At 40.7% G+C, this 26244-nt stretch overlaps 2 protein-coding genes across 13 annotated transcripts in view; one reads left to right on the top strand and one right to left on the bottom strand.

Moving 5' to 3' along the window:
• Positions 1 to 26244, bottom strand: part of LOC308079304 (NACHT, LRR and PYD domains-containing protein 12-like) — a 126897-nt gene that overhangs the window by 68965 nt on the left and 31688 nt on the right. For 3 of the 12 annotated variants that reach the window (XM_080420725.1, XM_080420717.1, XM_080420726.1), the window contains one exon: positions 21947 to 24821. The exons of the other annotated variants lie outside the window; for them this stretch is intronic. In XM_080420725.1, the coding sequence (XP_080276851.1) occupies positions 24262 to 24821 (560 nt within the window). In that variant the 3' untranslated portion in view covers positions 21947 to 24261. Of the gene's footprint in view, positions 1 to 21946; positions 24822 to 26244 lie in introns of those variants that run through there. 12 annotated transcript variants of the gene reach the window in all.
• Positions 2922 to 15703, top strand: LOC308079171 (sodium- and chloride-dependent betaine transporter-like; the record flags this gene model as incomplete). The annotated part of the gene is made up of 4 exons (XM_080420551.1): positions 2922 to 3144; positions 5865 to 5999; positions 9173 to 9313; positions 15579 to 15703. 4 exons carry the CDS (start codon positions 2922 to 2924, stop codon positions 15701 to 15703), a joined length of 624 nt encoding a protein of 207 aa, XP_080276677.1.

Genomic DNA, 26244 nt, shown 5'->3' with positions numbered 1-26244 from the left:
CCCCCACCGTGTAGGTATTACATCTAGTTTGACTCAGTTCCACAATATTGTGAAAATAGCTGAACTACTCGCTCGTTGTGAGCTTGTAGATCGGCTATTTTCACAATGTTTGCCTCTTTCACACATCATATTTGACAATTTGGTATTAAAAAGGTCTTAAAAGTCATTAAATTGTAACTTTAGAAATGTGCTGATACCCTGTATACACTTATACTGTGAGAAAACAATGTTGCACATTAGCTACTGGGGACCCCCCAAAATCCTTTCACTGACCTACTACAGTAACAGCAATGAGCAATGACTGATAAAGCTGGATTGGACAGCTACACAAGCACCAGTGTACTTTAAGTACAATTTGATATCAATACTCTTGTACAATTAGTACATTTGACTACTAAATTTTACTTGTAACAGAGTATTTCTACATTGCAGTATTGATACTTTTACTAAAAAGTGTGAATATTTTTTTCCACCACTGCATGATTGTTATAAATAAAGATTTGTGAAACAAAAAAACAAAAACCCAGTTACACTACAACTCCCAGCATGCACGTCGTTCCTCCGTGATTATTATACGTCCACCCACGTGACTCTTGCCGCATGTAAACATTGTGTTGAGCGCCTGGTTTGTTTACTAAGCTTCAGGATCTGCGTGGTTGGTGAAGGAAAATAAATATGGATCTTGAAACGTACATATTTGGGGATATCGGCAAATGTACAACCGAGGAGGGTCAGGGAACTTAAGTATAATTCGGCTCCTGCATGAAGCATAGATGAAAAAACGAAAAAAAAACAACCAAACACTTAAATTCCGTTAATTTCATGCAGGAGCCGAATTATACTTTAGTACCCTGACCTTTATGGTTTATGGTTTCCCAAGGACTATAGCCGTTTACTCATGATACAATTTCTCTTTCATAACAGATACATACATGTGCCAGATAATCCCCACACCAAGAGAGTAAAAAGAGAAAAAACGTTTCAGTCATTCAGTCGACTTCACTGTAGACTATAGTAGCCTTTTCATAAAATATATTTGCACTTAGGCTGTCGTGAAAGTTTATAATATTTAGAGAAATGTAAAGTTCCAAATACAAAAAGACAATGAAGAGGATCCCCTACATGACAACAGACTGTGTTAAAGGGATATTTCACTTTCAAAAAAACTTTGGGTCATTTCATTGTCTACTCAGGCTTTTGAGAGCCCCCCAGACCGTTTTTAAGTTGCTTGATTCAGTATTTAGATATTTGATATTCATTTTGTCAGACACGCCCCCTTCCTATACAAACCCATTATAACTTAAAACTAAATTTTTAACATGTTAGATTCATCAAAAACACCCGTCCTTGCTTCTGGTGACTCAACCTGCCCTCCTAATACGCGAGGGGGCCGTGTTTTTTCGATTAATTTTTTAATTTTTTTAAATTTGTTTTTTATGGTATTACATTCTTTTCATTTTCAAAAAAAAATATTAAAAATAAATGAAAAAAGTAATCGAAAAAACACGGCCCCCTCGCATATTAGGAGGGCAGGGTGAGTCACCAGAACCAAGGACGGGTGTTTTTGATGAATTTAACATGTTAAAAATGGAGTTTGAAGTTATAATGGGTTTGTATAGGAAGGGGGCGTGTCTGATAAAATGAATATCGAATATCTAAATACTGAATCAAGCAACTTAAAAACGGTCTGGGGGGCTCTCAAAAGCGTGAGTAGACAATAAAATGACCAAAAGTTTTTTTGAAAGTGAAATATCCCTTTAATTTCCCGGCGCAACACCGTCGTGTGACGAAGTACAAACCAGGCTTTTTCCTCCGCCTGCTGATAGGAGCATGCAGACAGAACGGGCCCCGCCCCCTCCCTCTAGAATAAAACTTCTATTCTTTAAACTCTCTCTCGGTTCCAATCAGTTGCAGTCAATCAGTCAGTCAGTCGGTCCAAGGAGTTCTGTTTTTCTCAGAACACACAAACCCTCTGGTGAGTTGTTGCATATCCACGCTAATTGGATATTTTCTTATTTAGATTGTTCATTATTTTTGGGCTTATGATGAGCTTAGCTATTGAGGCTCAATCTTGGGTTCTGTAAGGTTAAACAATGTAATGTAATCCCTATAGTTTTTCTTCTAGCTTCATGCTTAGCTTTTGGATATTATAGATGCATATATTGTCATTGCAAAACACAACGAAAGGTAGGCACTGCATGGCTGCAATTCCACTCCATTATAAAATACCATAAACATTCAGAGTTACTTTTATTATCAGCAGGTTAATATGTATAGCTATTGCTCTTGGGGTAGTTTGACCATTTACTGAATCATGATGTTAGTTTTCCTTTTGTGAATATTTTTTATTTGGGCGCCTCTTTAGCACATGGGAGGTATTATTAGAGAGCTCCTAAATGTATTGGTGTGACTGTTGAGGATAATCTGCATGTTAAATATTGAGTGTAGCCTATTGTATAATCTAGTTTGTGGATGCATTTCAGTGAACTAATAATTAATTTAAAACAAATGAAAAGTTTATCTCCATTTATATAAAACAGAAAATATACATATATATTATATATATTATTATTATAATCTATGTTTTTATATAGAGCCTATGGAAACCTCCAAAACTGTTACTTTTCAGGATTCAAATGAAAAAATAGCAAAAGTATCAGATCTATAAGCTCAAAACGTGTCGCTTTGCGCAGCGCTTCGAGCTTGCAGATCTGCCGATTTTGATGCTTTTGTGTGACGCCCTGGTATGATGAAGTAGGGCGTTCATTTACAAGAAAACACAAAGTAAAAAATATGGAGACAAGAGGTTTCTGCTCCGACAGCAACGATATGCTTAATGTCTACAAACAACAGAGAGAGGAAGTGGGCGTCGATCAGGAGAGAGCGGTGAGAGAGAGAGAGAGAGAGAGAGAGAGAGCAGCATGGCTGAGGAGACGACGAGTGGGGCCCCTCCTCCCGGGGGGATCGCAGCAGAGGACACGGGGGGCCCCCACAAAGCAGACCCCGAGGTCGGGGCGGACGGGGTCCATGAGGCGAGGGGAAAGTGGGCCAACAAGACGGAGTTCCTGCTGTCCATGGCCGGGGAGATCATCGGCCTGGGAAACGTCTGGCGGTTCCCTTATCTCTGCTACAAGAACGGAGGAGGTGAGAGATGATGATGATGGAGTGATGTTTGAAGAAGTTATGATGGATGATGATGGTTTGTCTCTGTATAAACCAGCCTGGAATTCATTGTCTAATCCAGGGGTCTTCAATGTTTTCAGGCCAGGGACCCCCTAGCTGAGAGAGAGATGAAGCAGGGACCCCCACTATATTTATAACTTTAAAAAAATATATATATATCTGCTCTTTTTTTCCTCTACACCTATACCTCTTTGCCAAAAATAGCAGATCTACAAGCTCACAACGCCTCGCAGAGCGAGGCGTTGTGAGCTTGTAGATCTGCTATTTTTGGCTAAAGTTCTTCTCAGAAAATGGATGCTCTGGTTCAAGTGGTTAATGTAAAATATATATAAAAAATAATCCTATCACACAAAGGTTTGGTGGACCCCCTGTAGTAACTCTGAGGACCCCCTCGGGGTCCCGGACCCCCTGTTGAAGACCCCTGGTCTAATCTACTGCCCTGCAGTATAGTGGGGAAGTTACTCAAGTACTGTACTTAAGAACAATTTCCAGGTGCTTATTACTTTATGAGTATTTCCATTTTTTGATACTTTCAACCCCACTACAAAAATAATTTACAATTTGAGGCATTTAGCAGACGCTCTTAATCCAGAGAGATTTACAGTAACCAAGGTCAACACAAGGTAATACATCAAAATGCATAGAAATAGTAATCTAAGATCATAGGTAAACCAAGAATCATCTAAAACAGTGAATCATCGGTCTAAACAGTATAATATATAAAAAGAAACTATACAAACTACAACTACACTACATTTTACTCCACTATACAGTTATCTGGCAGATTTAATTACTAGTTACTTTGCGGATTTAGATTATTAATACAAAACATAGATTAACCACTTTGTGGCAAGTTTTGCATTTTTCATGACAAATGTGGGAGAAAAACTGTGCAATCCCTTCCAATAAATAACATAACGATTTAAATACTTCTTGGTAACCACTTGGTGGTTAATCACAAACTCACAAGTTGTGAGCTTGTAGATCTGCTTGCTAGCCTATGTATATTTAGTTTTTAAAATTAGTCAAATTTGAGTACTTTTACTTTGGTTGTGTAAGTATTGATGCCAATACTTTTCTACTTTTACTCCAGAGAAATGTTGAATACAGGGCAGCCATTTACTTGTCTACCTGTTACTTGTGAAGTATTTTTTCATATTGTGGTATTACTTTTAATTAAGACATCTGACTCTGAGTACTTCTTCACCACGGTTGCCCTGCCACAAGATATGGACAAAGAGCACAAAACAAAGGCTACACAGAAAGGAAGGAAAGAGGATTCCTTCATTTGGAAATGATTTATGACTCTAGCAATGATTATGGTCATTTTAAGCGGTGAAATGAGGCAGTTTAATATTCTGGTTGACTCGACATGACACCTCTGAACGCAGAAATGTGCGTGCAAGATCCGTTAACCAAGAAGTATTTAAATTAAATTATGTTATTTATCAGATGGGACGGCAGAGTTTTTCTCCCAGGTTTGTCATGAAAAATGCTAAAACTTTGTTTAACCCATTAAGACATGAGGCGATTCGAACAGTTTTCTGAAAAACCTATATTGCTATATACATTAGGCTATCGTAATGAAAATCGTTTTAGTACAATGTCACTGCACAGGATCAATTTGCCTCCATTGCAATGTCACTGTCACACATGTCTGTACATTGCGATTGTTCGATGCTGAAACGATGTATTGTGCAACCCCTATAGTGCTTCATGTGTGTGTGTGTGTGTATGTATGGGAGGGGGTATTTGTGAGAGGAACGGACGATGAGAGAGATTCCAAGAGATTGATCGTGAGAAAGAGAAGAGTGTTAGAGAGCAGCCGCAGGGACCGGAACTCATGTCTGCACGCAGTGGGCGGGGCTTTAGAAGGCTATCAGCCATGTCAACGCATTTCCCTTCATAACGGTCTCAATGGCACTCTGTATTCACTTCATTAAAAGGGTTTCCTTTCAAAGTCCTGGGACAGTGGTTCTCAAACTTGTTCGTGCCAAGTTTCCCCCCAGAAGAGAAGATTTGTGTTATTTTTTTTTCTTCTAGATCATTCAAAATGTTTTCGATGTTTTTCGAAACATTTCAAAAATAGCACATGTACAAGCTCGCAGCGTGGCACGAAGTTACGCACTGTGAGCTTGGCGTAATAGTCAACGTATAATTGGATAATGTGGTTAAAATAATTGTGATGCTACATTAACTACTTTTGCTGGGGGACCCCCTGGAACCCCCCCAAGGACCCCTGGGGGTCCCCGGACCTCACTTTGAGAACCACTGCTCTTAAGCGACAAAACATCATTGGAGTAATGGTCCGATATTCCCCCCTGGATATTGCGTAACGATACAGTATCATTCTGTGATGTACAATTGCGCTGCGTTTCTGCTTGTAGATCTTCTACTTTTCATACTTTTGTGTGACGCTGTAGTATGATCAAGTAGTGTGTTAATTTACGAAAAAACACAAATCGTTAGAATATGGAGATAAGAGGTTTCTGCCCGACAGCGACGATATGGTGTATAACAGGGTAAAACCTTTTAATCGAACCTATATGAGACTATTCACTCTTCTTTGTGTGTGTGTGTGTGTGTGTGTGTGTGTGTGTGTGTGTGTGTGTGTGTGTGTGTGTGTGTGTGTGTGTGTGTGTGTGTGTGTGTGTGTGTGTGTGTGTGTGTGTATTCAACAGGGGTCTTCTTCATTCCTTACTTTGTGTTCCTCTTCTTCTGTGGTATTCCTGTGTTCTTCCTGGAGACGGCGTTGGGCCAGTACACCAGCCAGGGCGGGGTGACGGCCTGGAGGAAGATCTGCCCCATGTTTGAGGGTAAAAAACCAAACAAGGCTTCCATTCATCTCATGTCGTTGGCACAGTCATCCATAGAGTTGAGTTAAGTTGGGTCACCTGGGCGAGGGTGTATGTTGCGAGACCCGAAACATCCTATGACCCTAGGCTACAACACTGATGATACATCCCAGGTGCATACATGTGATGTTTTTTCGTTATAGTTATTCTATTTATAGTGGCTCATAGGAATTTATAGACTACGTGACAACCAGGAATAGATTGGTGACCACCGGAGAGACGGGTGACAGCCGGAATGTAGACGGCATCCGGGAGCAGTTTGGATTGGCGCCCCAGTCTGTGTCTTCCGTGAGGAAGAAGCCCAACAAATCCACGGTGAGGCCTTTAGGAGGGCCATTCAAGCAAGCCGCAAAGGGAGCCTGCAGTACCACCACGGGCCAAGACACCATCACGCCAGAATGGAATGTTTGGAACGGGGGGAGTCTGGTGCAACGCTCAGGTCCTGGACCTGGTGAGACGGAGGAGGAGCCCGGCCAGGAGGCCATCCACAGAGCCTAGTCCCTCCACGTGCCAGAGCCTCTCCTCTCCCCCATTCCTGGCAGAGTAGTTTCGGGCAGGCGTATTGAGTGGCCCTGTCTTTCCCTATTTAGGACTGACCGTGGGTAGCTACCTGGGACGTAAGTCGGGGCTTGATCAACCCTGGCTGGGTGACCTGGGCGAGGGTGTATGTTGCGAGACCCGAAACATCCTATGACCCCAGGCTACAACACTGACGATACGTCCCAGGTGCATCCATGTGATGTTTTTTCGTTATAGTAAGGGTATTTTTTGAAAAAGGAAAACAATAAAAAAAAGCAGTCTACCCAGATCAGCTGTACTTTAAATTTAAAACCAGTGATTCTCAAAGTGGGGTCCAGGGACCCCCAGGGGTCCTTGAGGGGGGTTCCAGGGAATCCCCAGCTAAATAAGTTAATATAGCATCATAATCAGTTTTAACCACTTTAAACCTAAATACATCAGAGCTTGTAGATCTGCAAAAAAAAAAAAAAGGGGGAACATTTGGAATATTTTTAAAAACATTTTAACAACAAAAATGTTGTATAGAGGTCCACCACCCATGGGACTAAATATTTTCAGATGGGGGTCTGCGGCCAAATGCAATACATTTTGGGGTCCTTGACATGAAAATGTTTGAGATCCACTGCTTTAAACAACAAGACAGGGCCTAATAACGGCGTGGCATTCATATGGATCTCGGATGTCATGAGGCCAGCCTATGACATCAGTCATCTTCCTATGACATACGTATCTATGACACCAGTCATCTTCTTATGACATACGTATCCATGACACCTTTGGGCAAGGTTTCAGCCACATCCGACACACCCAATGTCTTCCATTGTAAAATGTAAGTGAAAATTTTCAAAACAAAGATGTAAAACATATGTGGAAAGGAAATGCATGGAGGTACTTCCTTGGCCTACTGGCAGCGTGCACGAGAAATCTGGCAATGATCGTTACAGCGGTTTGCGAAATTAGCCCCGGGATGGACAGACGGACACACACACACACACACACACACACACACACACACACACACACTCACACTCACACTCACACAAACACACACTTCTAGACATTTCGTCACTGTTTTTTTTACAGAGCCGCGCCGTAAACAATATGTTTGTGCTGTAAGGATTTTAGTAACACTTTCCTATGTGATTATTTTTTTGTGTTCATCACAATTAACTACTATTGGACGCTTTGCCAAGTGTTGAATCTGGCATCGATCACAAAATGTGGAAGGAATGAGTAAGCAGGTGTCCTTTGACATGATCAAAGTGACTTTGTGAGCTTCTAGGTTGACAGTATCTTAACATCTTTGAAAGGGTTTATTTTTAAACGATTGATTTATACCGTAGTTCTTTTTGGTTCTGACAGTCATGACTTATCCTTGGCAAAGCATTTGTATCTTCTATCGTCTCAGTGAATGTTCTGGATCAGTCAGAGAATGTTCTCCCAATACTAAAGTTTGATGTAAATAGCTACGTCAGTATGAGAAATCAGAACCGCTCGATTTAATTTGCCTGAAACGATGAGTGCACATAGTACAATACAACAGACAACACAAATTATATCTAAAAGTCTGCTTAAAAACAAAGTTTATTGGACACAATAATCGAAGCGATTATTTTAAATAAAAGTGTTCAACTAATCGATCATAATCTCGGCTTGTGTCCATGATCTTATTGTTTCTAAATGTTGATTTTATTATTGTATTTATGTTGTTGTATATTGTGTGGATATATGTTGTTAAGTGTTCTGGAGAGAGGGAAAATTGTGTCAAAAAGGATGAAAGAATCCAGGTCCAGCATTTTGTAGGTAAAAGGCCTTTATTATATTTGGGCTACAGACATTCAAGTTGTACAATGCAGAATCACAAATAACGATTTTTAGCAACCTCTGCTGGTCACTACCGTCACTGCATACAATTTCCGTATTCCTCGATTACCCAGAATTCCATTCGTTTTCACCGGAAGCCGGTAGCGTTTCAAAAAGCGATCTTTTAATTGTTTTATACTATCTACGGATCGTTTCTCTTAGCCAGTGGAGCATTAGTTACCATGAGCTGTGCTTTCTTTTTCTGTTCTTTTTCGATCTTCCAATCCTACATTCTCTTAAAATCAGCGTGAGGTTCCTTTTTGTTATTAGCGCGGTAGTTTCTGGCCAAACAGGAAACCGTTGCGGTAGTTCCTGGCCGACGTCATGACGTCGGCCAGGACGTCGGCCACGACGTCATGACGTTGGCCAGGAACGTCATTTTCCCGGGAAAGTCCCCCCCGTCCACGTTCAATAGAAAATATATAAATAAAAGGCTTCCGGGGGTGAAATTCATGGAGTGGGTGTTGTGAAACTTTTGCCACTCACAAAAGATATATAATTTAACTTTAGTTTTGTTGAAAACGTTACCTAGTATTACTTTAAAAAAACACTAACGCTTATCGGCTTGTGCCTTCTTCAGGGTGTATCGCTATCGCGAGACATTTGTGTGATTTTTGCACTGTAAATAAATAAAACCTGAACTTGAAACTTGAACAATAACAGCATCTGGAAAGACTCTCTCTCCAGTCCAGTCCACACAAACACAAAGCCAACATAAGACACGTGTCTGACATGTGCTCTGTGTCCTGCAGGGATCGGGATGGCCTCCCAGGTGATCGTCATGTATCTGAACGTCTACTACATTGTGGTCCTGGCCTGGGCTCTGTTCTACCTCTACAACTCCTTCAAGTACCCTCTGCCCTGGGCCTCCTGCGACAACTACTGGAACACTGGTAAGATGTGAGGACCTCGTGTTCCTGGTCCTAAACAAGAGGAACACTGGTAAGATGTGAGGACCTCGTGTTCCTGCTCCTAAACAAGAGGAACACTGGTAAGATGTGAGGACCTCGTGTTCCTGGTCCTAAACAAGAGGAACACTGGTAAGATGTGAGGACCTCGTGTTCCTGGTCCTAAACAAGAGGAACACTGGTAAGATGTGAGGACCTCGTGTTCCTGCTCCTAAACAAGAGGAACACTGGTAAGATGTGAGGACCTCATGGTCCTGGTCCTAAACAAGAGGAACACTGGTAAGATGTGAGGACCTCATGGTCCTAAACAAGAAAGACGGTTGTTTTATGGTTCATTCCTTAAGACCGGGAACGCATCTGTGTCATTTTAAGATTTATTTGGCTGTTTTTTTTTTTTTTATCATGGAAAATGTGTGCAAATCTTTGAATATGGATGTATGTTTTAAAGCGAACAGTTTTTAACTCTGATATGTGCTTCTGGGGGTCCCTGGAACAACATATTTTGAGATGCGGGGTCCACGGCCAAATACATTTAGGGTTCCTTGACATGGAAAAGTTGGAGCACCGCTGATATAGCAACATGCTGTTAGGATTTAGAAAATATTTTTTTGATAAATTCCTAAAAGATGTATTTTGCCGCGGACCCCCCCCCCCATCTCAAAATGTTGTGTTCCAGGGACCCCCCCATCTCAAAATGTTGTGTTCCAGGGACCCCCCCCCCATCTCAAAATGTTGTGTTCCAGGGACCCCCCCCCCCCCCCCAGAAGCAAAGATTTTAGTTACAAATGTTAGCTTTAAGAAATATATATATTCAAAGCTTTGCTTACTGTAAATCGCTCTAGATTAAGAGTGTCTGCTAAATGCCTAAATTGTAATTGTAATTGTCAGTGGTGGAAAGTAACTAAGTATTTACTTAAGTACTGTACTTAAGTGCAATTTTGAGGTATTTGTACTTTACTTGAGTATTTCCAATTTCCAATACTTCTACTTCTACTCCACTACATCTCAGAGGCAAATATTGTACTTTTACTCCACTACATTTACTTGAAAACTTTAGTTACTAGTTACTTCTCAGATATAAACTATGATATAATGAAACATACATTACCCACTTTAAACCTATTTTATACCTAGGCTATTTGAAAATAGCCGATCTACAAGCTCACAACGCGTCGCGATGCGACGCGTTGTGAGCTTGTAGATCGGCTATTTTCAAATATTTAGTACTTTAACTTTTGGTACTTTAAGTACATTGTGATGCCAATACTTTTGTACTTTTACTCAAGTACATTTTTAATTCTGGACTTTTACTTGTAACAGAGTATTTTTATATTGCAGTATTGGTACTTTTATTTAAGTAAAGAATGTGAGTACTTTTTCCACCACTGGTAATTGTAAATAGTACACCTGGTTGGAGATGGTCTCCTACTCTTCCATTGAGACACTTGGTCCCATGGTGTCAGGTAAGACACCTAATGGACCCATGGTGTCAGCTAAGACACCTAATGGACCAATGGTGTCAGCTAAGACACCTAATGGACCCATGGTGTCAGGTAAGACACCTAATGGACCCATGGTGTCAGGTAAGACACCTAATGGACCCATGGTGTCAGCTAAGACACCTAATGGACCCATGGTGTCAGCTAAGACACCTAATGGACCAATGGTGTCAGCTAAGACACCTAATGGACCCATGGTGTCAGGTAAGACACCTAATGGACCCATGGTGTCAGCTAAGACACCTAATGGACCCATGGTGTCAGCTAAGACACCTAATGGACCCATGGTGTCAGCTAAGACACCTAATGGACCCATGGTGTCAGCTAAGACACCTAATGGACCCATGGTGTCAGCTAAGACACCTAATGGACCCATGGTGTCAGGTAAGACACCTAATGGACCCATGGTGTCAGGTAAGACACCTAATGGACCCATGGTGTCAGGTAAGACACCTAATGGACCCATGGTGTCAGCTAAGACACCTAATGGACCCATGGTGTCAGCTAAGACACCTAATGGACCCATGGTGTCAGCTAAGACACCTAATGGACCCATGGTGTCAGCTAAGACACCTAATGGCTAACTATGTCAATAACGTTATTTGAAGCAGTCGGCCATGGGTAGATCCGCTTTGGCTGTAATTCGGACATTATTGCAATTACGTCTCTCTACCGGACGTAAAGTCGGATTGTACCATCAACTTAACCCGTTAAGACCTGTGGCAGATTCTAAAAATGTTTTGTAAATCCTAACAGTTTAAAAAATATCTAATAATAATAATAATCTCAAAATATTTTGTTCCAGGGACCCCCAGAAGCAAAGATTTGAGGTACAAAAAAAATATGTATATTGAAAGATTTGCACAAATGTTCATGTTTTTTCAAAAATAGCAGATCTACAAGCTCATAGTGCGGCACTCGGTGCTCGAATATTCATGTTTGAACTGGGGACCTCCCACCCTGACAAGCACTTGAAATTGTAGGAGTGTGAGGCATTACATTTACACGTAGTGTGACTGGGTTCCACGAGGCGTTGTGAGCTAGTAGATCAGCTATTTTCTAAACTTTTGCTTCTTTCTTTATATTATTTGACAATTTGGCCAAACGTTTGACCAGTTTTTATGATTTGTTGATTACTTTTGATGCAGTTGCAGTATTTGTTTTTGTATCCCATTAAGACCTGGAACGCATCTGTGTCACTTTAGATTTCTTTGGCTATTCAAAAATAGCAGATATACAAGCTCATAGCGCGGCACCGAGTGCCGCGCTACGAGCTTGTAGATCTGCTATTTTTGAAAAATCTTGAAAAAAAAAATTTTTAGATTATTTTTCCAAAAACTGTTAGGATTTAGATTTTTTCTAAGAATCGCCTCAGGTCTTAAAGGGTTAAAAAGGTCTTAAAAGTCCTAAAATAGTCACTTTCATCTGGACCCCCCCTCCCCCCTAAATAAATAAATAAAATCATTTGGAGAACCACTGATTTACAACAAGGCGGTGTCACCAAGCGCCTGCGCTGGTGTTCGACACATGTGCAATAAAAGCCGCCAGCCCACCAAACCCCAGGGTTATCGGATGTGCAAAACCACCACGTATCCTCCTCTCTTTACTGAAGATTTACTCCAGGAAGTCTTCATCGTTTCTTTAATCGTTTTTTTACTTCCTTTCAAAAGGCTGTCAATTTACACTGATGTACTGCTGTAACACATTGGTTAAAGCTGCACTTTCCTCTTCTACCCCGGATTTGAACCCGGTTTCCTGTGCAAGTGCTGACTTTTTTTTTTATCATTGAGCAATTAGTGCCTGCCTGCTTGCTCAGGGGATAAATTGAATCTTGACCATCAGGTCAAAATTCGTGTCAGATCCTGTGTCTAGGTGAGACATGACCTTTGACATTATCTAAATGTCTCAATAGAAGAGCAGGGAGACTAAATACAACCACCCCCATTGTATAAGTTACATTGTATTATTACACGGCTTGGTTGAATGCTTGATTCTGATTGGTCAATCGCTGACTTCAGTGGTGTGTTATTTCTGGATAATGACCGATGAGCTCTATAACAGACCGCTGTCTAATCAGAGACTCAGAGCACCTGCTCATATCAACCTGTCTAATCAGAGACTCAGAGCACCTGCTCATATCAACCTGTCTAATCAGAGACTCAGAGCACCTGCTCATATCAACCTGTCTAATCAGAGACTCAGAGCACCTGCTCACATCAACCTGTCTAATCAGAGACTCAGAGCACCTGCTCATATCAACCTGTCTAATCAGAGACTCAGAGCACCTGCTCATATCAACCTGTCTAATCAAAGACTCAGAGCACCTGCTCATATCAACCTGTCTAATCAGAGACTCAGAGCACCTGCTCATATCAACCTGTCTAATCAAAGACTCAGAGCACCTGCTCATATCAACCTGTCTAATCAGAGACTCAGAGCACCTGCTCATATCAACCTGCGCTGCTTGATGTTATGCTGTATCCAACATGACAGCCATGTAAACAAACACACCATGTCATTTACAACTAAACGTTGCTCTCAAGAATGTTTTTGAAAACATTTGAAGTGAGAAATAGACGATGCAATAATATCAATAAAAGTGATTCTATTTGATCAACACTTTACTTGTTTACCGAGGCGACCGTAGCGCAACAACGGCAACAAGGGAAAGAATACCAAAACGCTCGCCCCAAAACACAGTCGCCCCGGGGAAAATCTGGCGGTATTATAGGCAAATCCGGCTGTATATAAAATGGGGATGAGCCTGTTTTAGGACGAGTCTTCCGGTTACCTTATGGAATACTTTCATTTGTTTTCCGAGGCGACCGTGTCCGCCCACCCAGCCCAACGCTTATGGAATACTTTCCATGCCGTAAGGAAGGAAATACTTCGTTTTGTTGTTAATTTTAGGTCAATTTATTAATGTATTCATGTAAGTAGCCGTGTAATATCGCGTCGGTGCATAATCACCCTGTCAGGCTTTAATTTTCAATAATGACCAGCTACCCGTCACTTATCCCTTGCTTAACATACTCTACCATACAGATTGGACACAATTACATTTTATTCATTAAAAAAAGTACATAGTGCTGCTTTTACAGGCACTTTAGTTTAGTTTAGTTTATTTGAAAAGTCGTAACACAAGTTAAAACAATAAAGAGGTTATAACACAATAAAGTCCAGGACTTATGTCCATCGTGGTCCTCTTACACATAACAAGTATACATCTCATAACATAAGTCATGTAAAATGTACAATAAATAAACAATATAGTTCAGAAAAGACATTATATTTAAACTCACCTAAAACCAACTACAGCCCTTCCTACCCTAACCTAAAAAGAAAACCTGAACTTACTCTAGAAACTTTGTTGCATCACATACCATGAAAGTGAAACATTTGATTCCTTCTCATTGCATTGCCAATAATAATATAAAATAACAAAACGTGTCATGTGATAGAAGCTGACCTGCCACACTGTGTGTATTGTCTCTGTCGGGTGGAAACCTCATATGTCCAACACTGTTACTTTCCAGGGTTCTAATTCAAAAGTAGCAGATCTACAAGCTCAAAACGCGTCGCTTGTGAATCTGCTACTTTTGATGCTTTTGTGTGACGCTGTAGTCTGATTTTTTTTTGGGGGGAATAACCCCTTGAGATGAACCATATCGTTTTCAAGGGGGTCTGCAAATTACAAGATACACTGCATACATTATTGAGACCTGAAGCCGATTCTACATGTCTCCTAAATCTCAACAGTTTTCTAAAAAATGTATGTTTCTATATCCGTGGTGCTCAATCTTTTTCATGTCAAGGTCCCCCAAAATTATATGTATTTGGCCGCGGACCCCCATCAAAATATTTTGTTCCAGGGACCCCCAGAAGCAAAGATTTGAGTTAAAAATGTTCGCTTAAAAAATATAGATATTCAAAGATTTGCACACATTTTCAGGAATTTTCAAAAATAGCAGATCTACAAGCTCGTAGCGCGGCACTCGTTGCCGCGCTATGAGCTTGTATATCTGCTATTTTTGAATAGCCCAAAGTGTAAAATAATGCTTTTTAGCTCAAATCTAAAAATGACACAGTTCCAGGTCTTAAAGGTAGGGTAAGTGATATTTTTGGGTTAAAACAAAAAATATTTTTTTTAAAGGTTAAAATACTATATTCTGATCGTAATCATTGCTATAGAGTGTTTGTTCAGTAACAGGAGTCTCCCCGTCTCTCCAGCTCTTTAATAAACAGAAAATACATTTTTCGGTAGGTGTCAAAATCTCAGCCAATCAGGAGAAAGTACCCATTTTTAAGCTTAATTTGTATAGTTTTCAGTTCCAATTTTGCATGCTCATTTCTTAGTGTCATCACTTCCAATTTCACTTGTTTAATCTGTATCCTGATTGAGTTCTCTGTCCTGGTTGGATAAAATTGGAAATGAAACTACAAAAAAAAAAGAAAAACTACAAAATACATTTTCTGTTTTATAAAGAGCTGGAGAGACATGGAGACTCTTTATATGGACAGGACACTCTATAGTAACGAGCACTATCAGAACATAGACCCATTTTGCAATTATTTGAATAATTGCAAATCACTTACCCTACCTTTAATGGTTTAGACAAAGATATTTAACAGACGATTCAAACAAGATACAATTGGAACATCAAAGAAAGAAGAAACAAAGTTATGAATATGGAGATAAGAGGTTTCTGCCCGACATCAACGATGCAGCATGTGTTTTCCTCTCTGTTCAGATATGTGCCACAACCGACCGAGCGTCTACGCCAACCCCCACATGTTCAACACAGACTCCAGCTGGTCCTTCCTAAGCAACAACACCATGCCGTCCTACTACTCTGATGACTACAGTGACATGTAAGTCCAGCTGTGATTAGGGCTCGCGTTTATACATATTAATTTTGGGGGTCCTTGACATGAAAATGTTTGAGAACCACTGGTTTAAACAACACTAGACAGCGAGCCCAAATAAGCAACTACACTTTGTAAACAAAAGCCCCCTAAAAAAAAACAAGCCGAAAGTCGCTTATAATAAGCGGATTTGGCAACACTGTCTTCAACCTGGCACCCCTATTTGGGCATGTCGTTTTAGGCGAAAATCTCCAAAACACTTCCAAATATTTGAAGAATAGCAAAAAGATGCTCTGAGCTTGTAGATCGACTATTTTCGCAGTGCAAAACCGTTGAAAACTGAGCCGTAACGGAGAGCCTGTTTGGGAAGGTGAGATATTTCCCTTTGATTTTCATCGATACCTCTTGTCAACCAATAGCGGTCCTATTAGGATCTAAATGTCTCAATAGAAGAGCATGTAGACCAAGTACAACCACCACAGTTGTAACAGGCCTATAAACCCATTAAGACCTGAGGCCGATTCTACAAATACCTTCTAAACCAGTGGTTCTCAAACTTTTTTGTGCCCAAGGACCCCCAAAATGATCTGTATTTGGCCACGGAACCCCAATCTGAAAATGTTTTGTGCCAGGGACCCCCCAGAAGAGAAGATTTGTGTTAAAAGATTCTAAATTATTCAAAATCTTTCAAAGCACTTTCAAGATTTTTCAAAAATAGCAGATGTATAAGTAACAAGCTGTGAGCTTGTGTATCTGCAATTTTTTAGAGCCACTGTTCTAAATCTAAACCTAATTCCTCAGATTTCTCTGAAAAACGTATATATATATATATATATATAGCAGCTTTCCCGGTTTGAATGGATTAACTCACTCTAACATGTTGATTCGTTAAAAAATAACATTAAAAAGAAGAAGTTATGCATTGCTGCTTTAAGTGGTTTCAACATTCATCTGTAGCAGTTAAAGAGGAATTAAACATGATTCATGGATCTAATGGTGCTGCTGCACACAGTGGCCCTCATTTATCAACGCGGTGCAGCCCAAATAATGGGCGTAGGGCGAGATCACCGCACCTTTCGGCATTTATCAATATATCCTGACGTGGGCTTCATCCTACCATACGCTGAGATCTCACGTCTGGTCGAGACCAGTTGTTGACGTTGGCTGCGCCCGTTTATTCCATTCTAGACCTGCGAAGCAGCATTGTCTGACTGTCTGACAGGCATCTGGACACATAATCCACTCCTAAATGTATATCTACACACTAATAAATAATCCCTGTGAAAATATAACATTTTATAAAGTAATTTAAACAAACTGCTTTAACAGTCATTCAGTTGCATTGGCTATTTTAAAATAGCAGATCTGCAAGCTGTTGTGTTGTGAGCTTGTAGATCTGCTATTTTCAAAATATACAAGCGCTTTTGCGTCGGGACTCGGGAGTCCCGCGGTCGGGACTGCCGACGATCTTTTCATGGACAGTGAGGTGTACAAACTTACAGTAGCTTGTCCTATGTTATGGAGTTATGTCATAGAGAGTTTTGAAGACTACAACTTGGCTGGGTTAAGGATATAAACCCGACGCTCCAATCTCTTATTAACGGGACGGACCGAAACCACTGCCGTCTCACGGGGAATATCCTACATGACTGCTTGTGCACTGCTCGGTATGGGTTAAATACATTAATATACAAACGTATTCCATTCATGGCGATGTGATTGGTATCATAATATGTCATTCATGTAGGCTACAAGCCTACGTGACAAAGATTGTAGGCCTACCGCTACGGTACGGATTACAATACATGAAAAACACAGCTGGGCGGGCGTGTGTGTGTGTGTGTGTGTGTGTGTGTGTGTGTGTGTGTGTGTGTGTGTGTGTGTGTGTGTGTGTGTGTGTGTGTGTGTGTGAGAGAGAGAGAGAGAGAGAGAGAGAGAGAGAGAGAGAGAGAGAGAGAGAGAGAGAGAGAGAGAGAGAGAGAGAGAGAGGCGTGTGCGGCGAGGCAGGCGGGGGAAACTCTTTCTCATTGGCTTTTGATGTCTTTGGTCGTATTCTGGTCCTTCTTCATGTCGTAAAATCGGGGCGTTTTGAGAATATTTAAGGGCGTGTTATTTAAATGACGCTAGGTTTCAGCCGTGACATTTATCAAGCCTGGGACCAAATGTAGGTTCGGATCAGCTGTGTAGGATTCGTTGATAAATGTGACTTCGACGTTGGTGTACGGCCGAATATATGGAAAAATATAAGCCGGTTTATACGCTGCGTTGATAAATGAGGGCCAGTGACCTGACCTGCTGCGTGTGTTGGATTGCTAGGTCGCGTTAAAAGGTTTGTGGATAGGTCGTGATTTGTGGGGATTACGAGAAATGAAGCATTTGTACTGGTCTGCGTGTATTCTCACACACACCCATAATGTTGATTTAGGAGGAAGAGGTCATTTTCTGACCTTCTGTAATGAAGGCTACAGGCCTGTGCGTGGGAAAGATTAACAATAACAACTTGTTAAATCAGTAAGATTATTCCCCTGTAACCCTGTCAGGTCTGGTTAAAATTGTATTAAGTCTCCTACCGGAGACTCCGCCGCTCATCAAATGATTGGCTTAGGAATGCGCCAAAACCAAAAAAATCTCCATGAATTCAAGGCTTCATGTAATTGATTGAAAATAAGTCTTTCGGTGAACTACTCCCTTAAAACTAATTATTTGCGCAACAACTATGCAGTGATGGTGAAGAAAGGGAACTTGGAAAGGCACTTTCTGACAAACCACAAATCATTTGTCTAGACCTTTCCAGCAGACAGACAACTGAGAAAGATTCATAAGGAACTGAAACATCAGCGGCAGTGGCTCAGGGGTAGAGTGGCCGGGTAGAGTGAACTGGAAACCGCAAGGTTCCCAGTTCGATTCCCGGGCTGGGGCGCTCCCCTAGAGTTAGTGTCGAAGTGTCCTTGAGCAAGACGCTGAACTCCTAATTGCTCCCGATGAGCAGGTTGGTGCCTTGCATGGTTTCCTCCTCCATTGGTGTATGAATGTGTGTGTGAATGGGTTAATGGCACAATCAATGTAAAGCGCTTTGGATAAAAGCACTATATAAATGCACCATTTACCATTTACCATAAGTAATCTCACTGCACACACTAAGGGCAGTGCCAGCCAGATAGAAGTCAGGAAAGGTAGATTGTCTGTCTTCCCTACTTCGTACAATCATGACCTTACTCTTTTTAGCGTTGTATTTTATATTAAAATCAAAGCCATACTGTGAGCATATCCTCAGTAGCTGTTGTAGCCCAGCACTATATGGACTAAAGATGACCAAATCATCCGCATACATCAGGTGATTAATTAACGAGTCACCAACTCTACACCCTGTCCCACATGCATTTAACATCAATGATAAATCATTCATATAAACATTAAAAAGGAAAGGAGAAATAATTCCACCTTGACGGACACCATTGGTCACATGAAAAGGAGCAGATATTGACTTCCCCCATTTTACTCTCATTGTCTGGTGAGCATACCAGAACACCAAGATTCTGACTAAGGGCGGTTTCTCACTGGATCCGTTTGAATCGAAGCGTTCCCGAGTACGCTTGGCTGGCCAGCATTCACACTGCCCAAGATCCAATCGCATCAGAGAACACTTGCATGTATACCCCCGATCCTATAGGTGGCGGCATGCACATAGTGTTTCTTCTGTGGACACAGACGTCATCAACTATGCGACAATGTTTGTGGTCGTCGCGCAGAAATATAGGCTGGAGAGCTATGCTGGGGAGGGGAGGCGATCTATGTAAGTGCACGGTCTTTGGGGAGCCTCGCCCCGAAGCGGGGAGAACGCACTGAGCGCTCAACACAGTGAGCGCACAGAAGTCAAGCCACAGACTTCTGTGTTGTTGACGGACAACGGATGTACGCTTATGAGAAACAACACAAATAAAACCTGGTGAAACACTTGTGTGCATTAGCGCAAGATGAGGATACAGGAAACATTCAGTCTAAATGTCCAATTTGCTAACCTTCACAACTACTAATACTTTTGTATTTGAAACTTTAAATTTCTCTAAATATTATAAACTTTCACGACAGCTTAAGTACAAAAATATATCATTTATGAAAAGGCAACTATAGTAGCCTATACAGTGAAGTCCGACTGAATGACTGAAACCTTGTATTGTGAATTGTACTTCCATGTACTGTTTCTCATGTCTCATGTCTAAATAAAGTACATCAATCCAACGTCTTTTCTTTTTTGACTCTCTTGGTGTGGGGATTATCTGGCACATGTATGTATCTGTTATGAAAGAGAAATTGCATCATGAGTGAAACGGCTATAGTCCTTGGGAAACTATAAACCTACGTAGGCCTACATCTAAATGAGTTACCATATTTACTTACAAATTTCAAATTACAAAGCCTTATAAGCTATATATTTCTGGGATGCATAGTAGCTGAAACTCCACAAGATACCCACAAGATATACTATATGCGCTGCTCGCGCACCTGAAATGCGCGATGGAGACCTGCCAATGTTTCATGACTGATAGACATGAAAGAAGGCCCTTCACAGCTAATAGAGAATTTTAAATTTTAAGAATCGGTTCAGAATTGAATGAGTAAAATTGTTAGAAAGGCTCCCATAATATAAGTTGATTATTATTTCAATTGTTATGTTCCACCTTAAGAGTAATATGCACCAGCCCACCTTAAGTGCGCAATGCATTCTGTGGCGTTTTCATTCATTCAGTAGCACCGGCTAGAAGAGCAGTGTTTTTGTTGGCTGTTTTTGTCGAGTTTATATACCGTCACCTATTCCAAATAGCGGGCCACTTCCGTCTAATGGTACGCTTGCTTTCACATTGCAGCGTACCGTACCCGAAAACGCATGATCCGGATCCGAAACTGCCTCCGGAGGTGGTTTCGGGAACGGAACGGTTACCCGTTTCGCGGGTCGATTCGCTACATTCACACTAGCCAAGCGGTCTGGAGTGCGCACCCGGGACCTGAGTGTGAAACGGCTCTAAGAAACTAGAGACCCCTCTTTGCGTCAGTTTTAAGAATAACTTTTCATGATTAATGCGGGCAAAGGCCCTAGAGGCATCAATAAAAGATACAAACATAGTAGAATTCTGCCTACTATATTTATCTAAAATCTCTTTCAGTGCAAAAATACACAAATCAGTGCCATGTTTTCGTTTGAATCCAAATTGGTTATCAGCAGACATGATCAACCTCTCAAGTCTACTCAGTAGAATTGTCTCTAGTACTTTGGACAAAACGCTGGCCAAGGCTATTGGCCTATAGTTATCTGAGCTGTTTAGCTTCCCCACTTTGTCTTTAATGACCGGCACTAACACAACAGAGAGCATGGAAACAGGTAAAAACCCATGAACAAAAAAAACCTGTAAAACACATAGCAACCAAAGGACACAGTTTCTTACTGGCTAGTTTAAAGGTATCATGACATTCATGTTTACACCACATTCAGAGTCTTTGTCCTGGTCCTTCAAACATGTACAAAAAGTTTTAACTGAAAATTCCACTCCAGTGATTCACTGTAGGTGTTTTTGTCTCACATTTCTAAAGCCTTTTCAACTGCAATGAAAAAAGAAATCTTTGCCTGCGGGTGTCGCTGGTGAGGGATTTTGCCTGTCAATCATCGCCTCTGCTCCGCCCCCCCCAAAGGAAAGGATAGGGGAGGGGAGGGGCGAGGAGGAGAGTGGGCGGGATTAATTGACTGTGACCTCACTGTCGAAGGGCCAAGCTCAGATTACTTTTCAGCCTAATTATTCAGAAAACCCCAGACCACAGAAAATCCACTGAATGTTCAAAGTTCAGATTTTTTGGGTGTAATTGAGGTCATAAAACCCCCAAAAAAACATAAAAAATAAAAAAAGTGAAAATGAATGTCATCGAACCTTTAAGATCTTATCCAGACCACAGGCCTTATTATCACCTAGCTTCAAAACTGCTTCATGAATTTCAGCAGGAGTAACAATCACCTCATCATTAAAATCTACATGTTCCACTACAACCAGATTACTTTTTACACAGTTGAACAGCTCAGAATATTGTTTCTGCCATAGCTGTGAAATTTCATCAGAACCACTCACTCCATCTATATTTGATGGAAGAGACGTTTTACAATTGTTTATCATTTTAATTTCCTTCCAGAAGTCATTCACATTATGCTTTTGTAGCTTCTTTTATTCAATTATTATTACAAAACATACATTAATCACTTCAGCTCTATTTACACTTTGGCTATTTGAAAATAGCAGATCTACAAGCTCACAACGTGTCGCTCTGCGACACGTTGTGAGATCTGCTATTTTCAAAAGTCGATTATACATTTTAGACATTCTGCATAACTAGTACTTTTACTTTTGTTACTTTAAATACATTTTAATGACAATACTTTTGTACTTTTACTTAAGTACAAAAACTTTAGTACTTTTTCCACCCCTGCATGAGAGTAAATGACATGAAGTCTAGTCGACCAACAACATGCTCACAGCAGTAGGAGAGGAAAGAGTTAAACATATCAACCCTAGAGTCACTATTCTGCTGTTGTCATCATAGATCACAATGAGCTGAAAACAGCAGATCTACAAGCTCACAATGACCCCAGGCAGTAAAGTCAACAAGGTTTAAGTGGTTCAGTAAAAAGGTTTATATACAAGAAACAACGATACTGTGATAATTACATGATCAAATATACACTCTTCCTCTGTCCATTGTGTCAAATATCAAATATAAAACAATCACATGTCAAATAATAGAGTAGAAGTGTTTACATAAGAGACACAAGTATGATACTGTGATTACATCATCATCATCATCAGTGTTGATGGACAGTATTTATGATACATATTTATAAATGTGTGGAGTGGAGGTTTGAGCAGCGCTGTCTGATTTAAATTAATCTGATCTAATCTAATCTAATCTAATCTAATCTAATCTAATCTATAATCTAATCTATAATCTAATCTAATCTAATCTAATCTAATCTATAATCTAATCTATAATCTAATGATCTAATCTAATCTAATCTCAGATCTGAAGCTGTGGTGATGACTGATTTTGAGGGGGTCTCATTTACACACATGTTGATTTCATAGGGTTAACTTCTTCCTGTCAAGGACCCCCATCTGATCATAGTTTATACCAGGGACCCCTATACATGACTTTAAAAAATTTACCATAAGTAATCTCAGGAGATTACAAGATCTGTAAGCAACCACAACGCGGCACATGGCAGCACGTTGTGAACTTGTAGATCAGCTTTTTTCAAATATCTGATGTATAAATAGAGGTTAAAGTGTCTAAACTGATTTTGATGCTATATTAAAACATTTAGCTGGGGACCCCCTGGAACCCCCTCAAGGACCCCTGGGGGTCCCTGGACCCCACTTTGAGAACCACTGGCAGAGTTTACACACACACGCTCGCACACACACACACACACACACACACACACACACACACACACACACACACACACACACACACACACACACACACACACACACACACACACACACACACACACACACACACACACACACACACGGTCTCAAAGTAAGGTCCAGGGACCCCCGGGGGTCCTAAGCAAAATGATTAAATATAAAACATAAAAATCACTTCAACCACTTTGACCATTTTATACTTCACTATTCCAAAATAGCAGATCTACAAGCTCACAACGCGTCGCATCGCGGTGCGTTGTGAGCTTGTAGATCGGCTATTGAGATTAACCCTTTAAGACCAGGAACGCATCTGTGTCATTTTAGATTTCTTGGGCTATTCAAAAACAGCAGATATACAAGCTCGTAGCGCGGCACTCGGTGCCACGCTATGAGCTTGTAGATCTGCTATTTTTGTGCAAATCTTTGAATATATATATATTTTTTAACATTTGTAACTCAAATCTTTGCTTCTGGGGGATTCTACATATGTCTTCTAAAACAGTTTTCTGAAAAACATATGTTAATATAATATCAGTGGTTCTCAAACTTTTTCATGTCAAGGACCCCCAAAATTATATGTATTTGGCCACAGACCCCCATCTCAAAATATGTTGTTCCAGGGACCCCCAGAAGCAAAGATTTTAGTAAAAAAAAATTGCTTAAAAATATATATATATATATTCAAAGATTTGCACAAATTTTCACGATTTTTCAGAAATAGCAGATCTACAAGCTCATAGCGCGGCACTCGGTGCCGCGCTATGAGCTTGTATATCTGCTATTTTTGAATAGCCAAAGAAATCTAAAATGACACAGACGCGTTCCCTTAAAGGGTTAAATAAATATGAAGAAACGTGTTATAATTGTGAACATTTTTAACAACACAAACCCTCTCTTATGTCAGTGTGCTGCTTCTATACCGTTTTATCTATGATGACATCACTATGATGTCACCATGAGTCATGCATGCCCAAATATGGAGTTCTATGATGTCAGACTTAGCATGGTGTCAAAGGATACATGGTAACCATGACAACCTGGACTCACTCAAACATGTGGAGTAACCATGGAGACCTAGTGTCCTCCTCACATAGAGACTCTATCTCTGCTCACACAGACGTACTGAGGAGGAGGAGGAGGAGGAGGAGCGGCCTAACCCAAACCTAGCATAGAGCGGTTCAGAGAATGTGTTGTGGAAGGTGAAGGTGTACAGGTGAGTCAGTGAGTCTGAGCAGACCTCATAAAAGGACAGATTCCCTAACGGACAGTCCAGATACACTGCTACTCTTTTGGAGCGCCTAGAGGGATGGACAGGGAGGACAGTCTCCTTACTATTGTGTCTGACAGTGTATCTGTTATCATCACAGTCCAGACACCAGGACTTATCATTGCCTCCAAGCAGAGAGTCATCACCACTTCCTTTCCTACTGATTCCTCCATAAGTCACTGCTATAGAAACCCTTCCATTCCTCTCTACCTCCCAGTAACAGGGTCCAGTCAGACCCTCTGTACACAGAACCTGAGCCCAGCAATCAAACCTGTCAGGATGATCAGGAGGAGGAGGAGGACCTGTCCTCCCGTCTGTCGCCACCATGTTGTTCTCAGACCGAGAGAGGCCTCTGTGTGCTGTGTTTGTGTCCAGTTTGAGATGAGAGAAATCTGATGAGAAAAAAAACACAATAAACATTAAACATCATTCACACACACACACACACACACACACACACACACACACACACACACACACACACACACACACACACACACACACACAGACCTGGAACCTGGACCTGGAACGCATCTGTGTCACTTTTTGATTTGAGCTAAAAAACATTATTTCACACTTTGGGCTATTCAAAAATAGCAGATCTACAAGCTCATAGCACTCGGTGCCGCGCTACGAGCTTGCAGATCTGCTATTTTTGAAAAATCTTGAAAATGTGTGCAAATCTTTGAAATATATATAGTTTTAAAGCGCACATTTTTAACTCGAATCTTTGCTTCTGGGGGTCCCTGGAACAAAATATTTTGAGATGGGGGTCCGTGGCCAAATAAATATCATTTTGGGGGTCCTTGACATGGAAAAGTTTGAGCACCTTTTTTTTACAGTGTTACAAACACACTGGTCACAGAGCTGTGAATGCTTGTAGATCTGATATTTTCGTCACACATTTAAGTATAAAATCAGGCATTATTTAGGACGACATCAAGTCACGTTCAACACAGTCAGCCCAGACATCAAATAGAGACGTGTGAGGCATTATGAGCTTGTAGATCTACTTTTCTTTAAACCCATTAAGACCTGGAACGCATCTGTGTCACTTTTTGGGCAAAAAAACATTATTTTACACTTTGGCTATTCAAAAATAGCAGATATACAAGCTCATAGCGTGGCACCGAGTGCCGCGCTATGAGCTTGTAGATCTGCTATTTTTGAAAAATTATGAAAATGTGTTCAAATCTTTGAATGTATATTCTTTTAAAGCGAATATTTGTAACTAAAATCTTTGCTTCTGGGGGTCCCTGGAGCAAAATATTTTGAGGTGGGGGTCGGCGGCCAAATACATATCATTTTGGGGGTCCTTGACATGAAAAAGTTTGAGAACCACTGATATAGAAACATATTTTTTAGTTTTTTCAGAAGGGATTTAGAAGACATTTGTAGAATCGGCCTCAGGTCTTAATGGGTTAAATAAATCTTATCTACAAGATCATCTACAAGCTCATGATGCGAGGTATTGTGAGCTTGTAGATCTGCATTTTTTATTTTAAATAAAGCTTATCTACACGTTGATCTAAATGCTTGTAGATCTGCAATTTTTCTTATAAATGAAGCGTATCTATAAGAAGATCTAAAAGCTTGTAGATCTGCTATTTTTCTTTTAAATAAAGATGATCTACAGGCTCACAACTCCTCACATCGTGAGGCGTTGTGAGCTTGTACTGTAGATCTGTTATTTTCTTTTTAAATAAAGCTTATATACAAGCAGATCTACAAACTCACAAGGCTTCACATCGTGAGGCGTTGTGAGCTTGTAGATCTGCTTGTAGAGGTTCCACTGCTCCAGTGAAGGTTGTGTGT

Source organism: Gymnoscopelus braueri (assembly GCF_963280865.1).
Source record: "Gymnoscopelus braueri genome assembly, chromosome: 23".
Lineage (NCBI taxonomy): Eukaryota > Metazoa > Chordata > Actinopteri > Myctophiformes > Myctophidae > Gymnoscopelus > Gymnoscopelus braueri.
The sequence above is the reverse complement of the archived record's forward strand: the minus strand, read 5'-3'. Positions and strand labels throughout refer to the sequence as shown.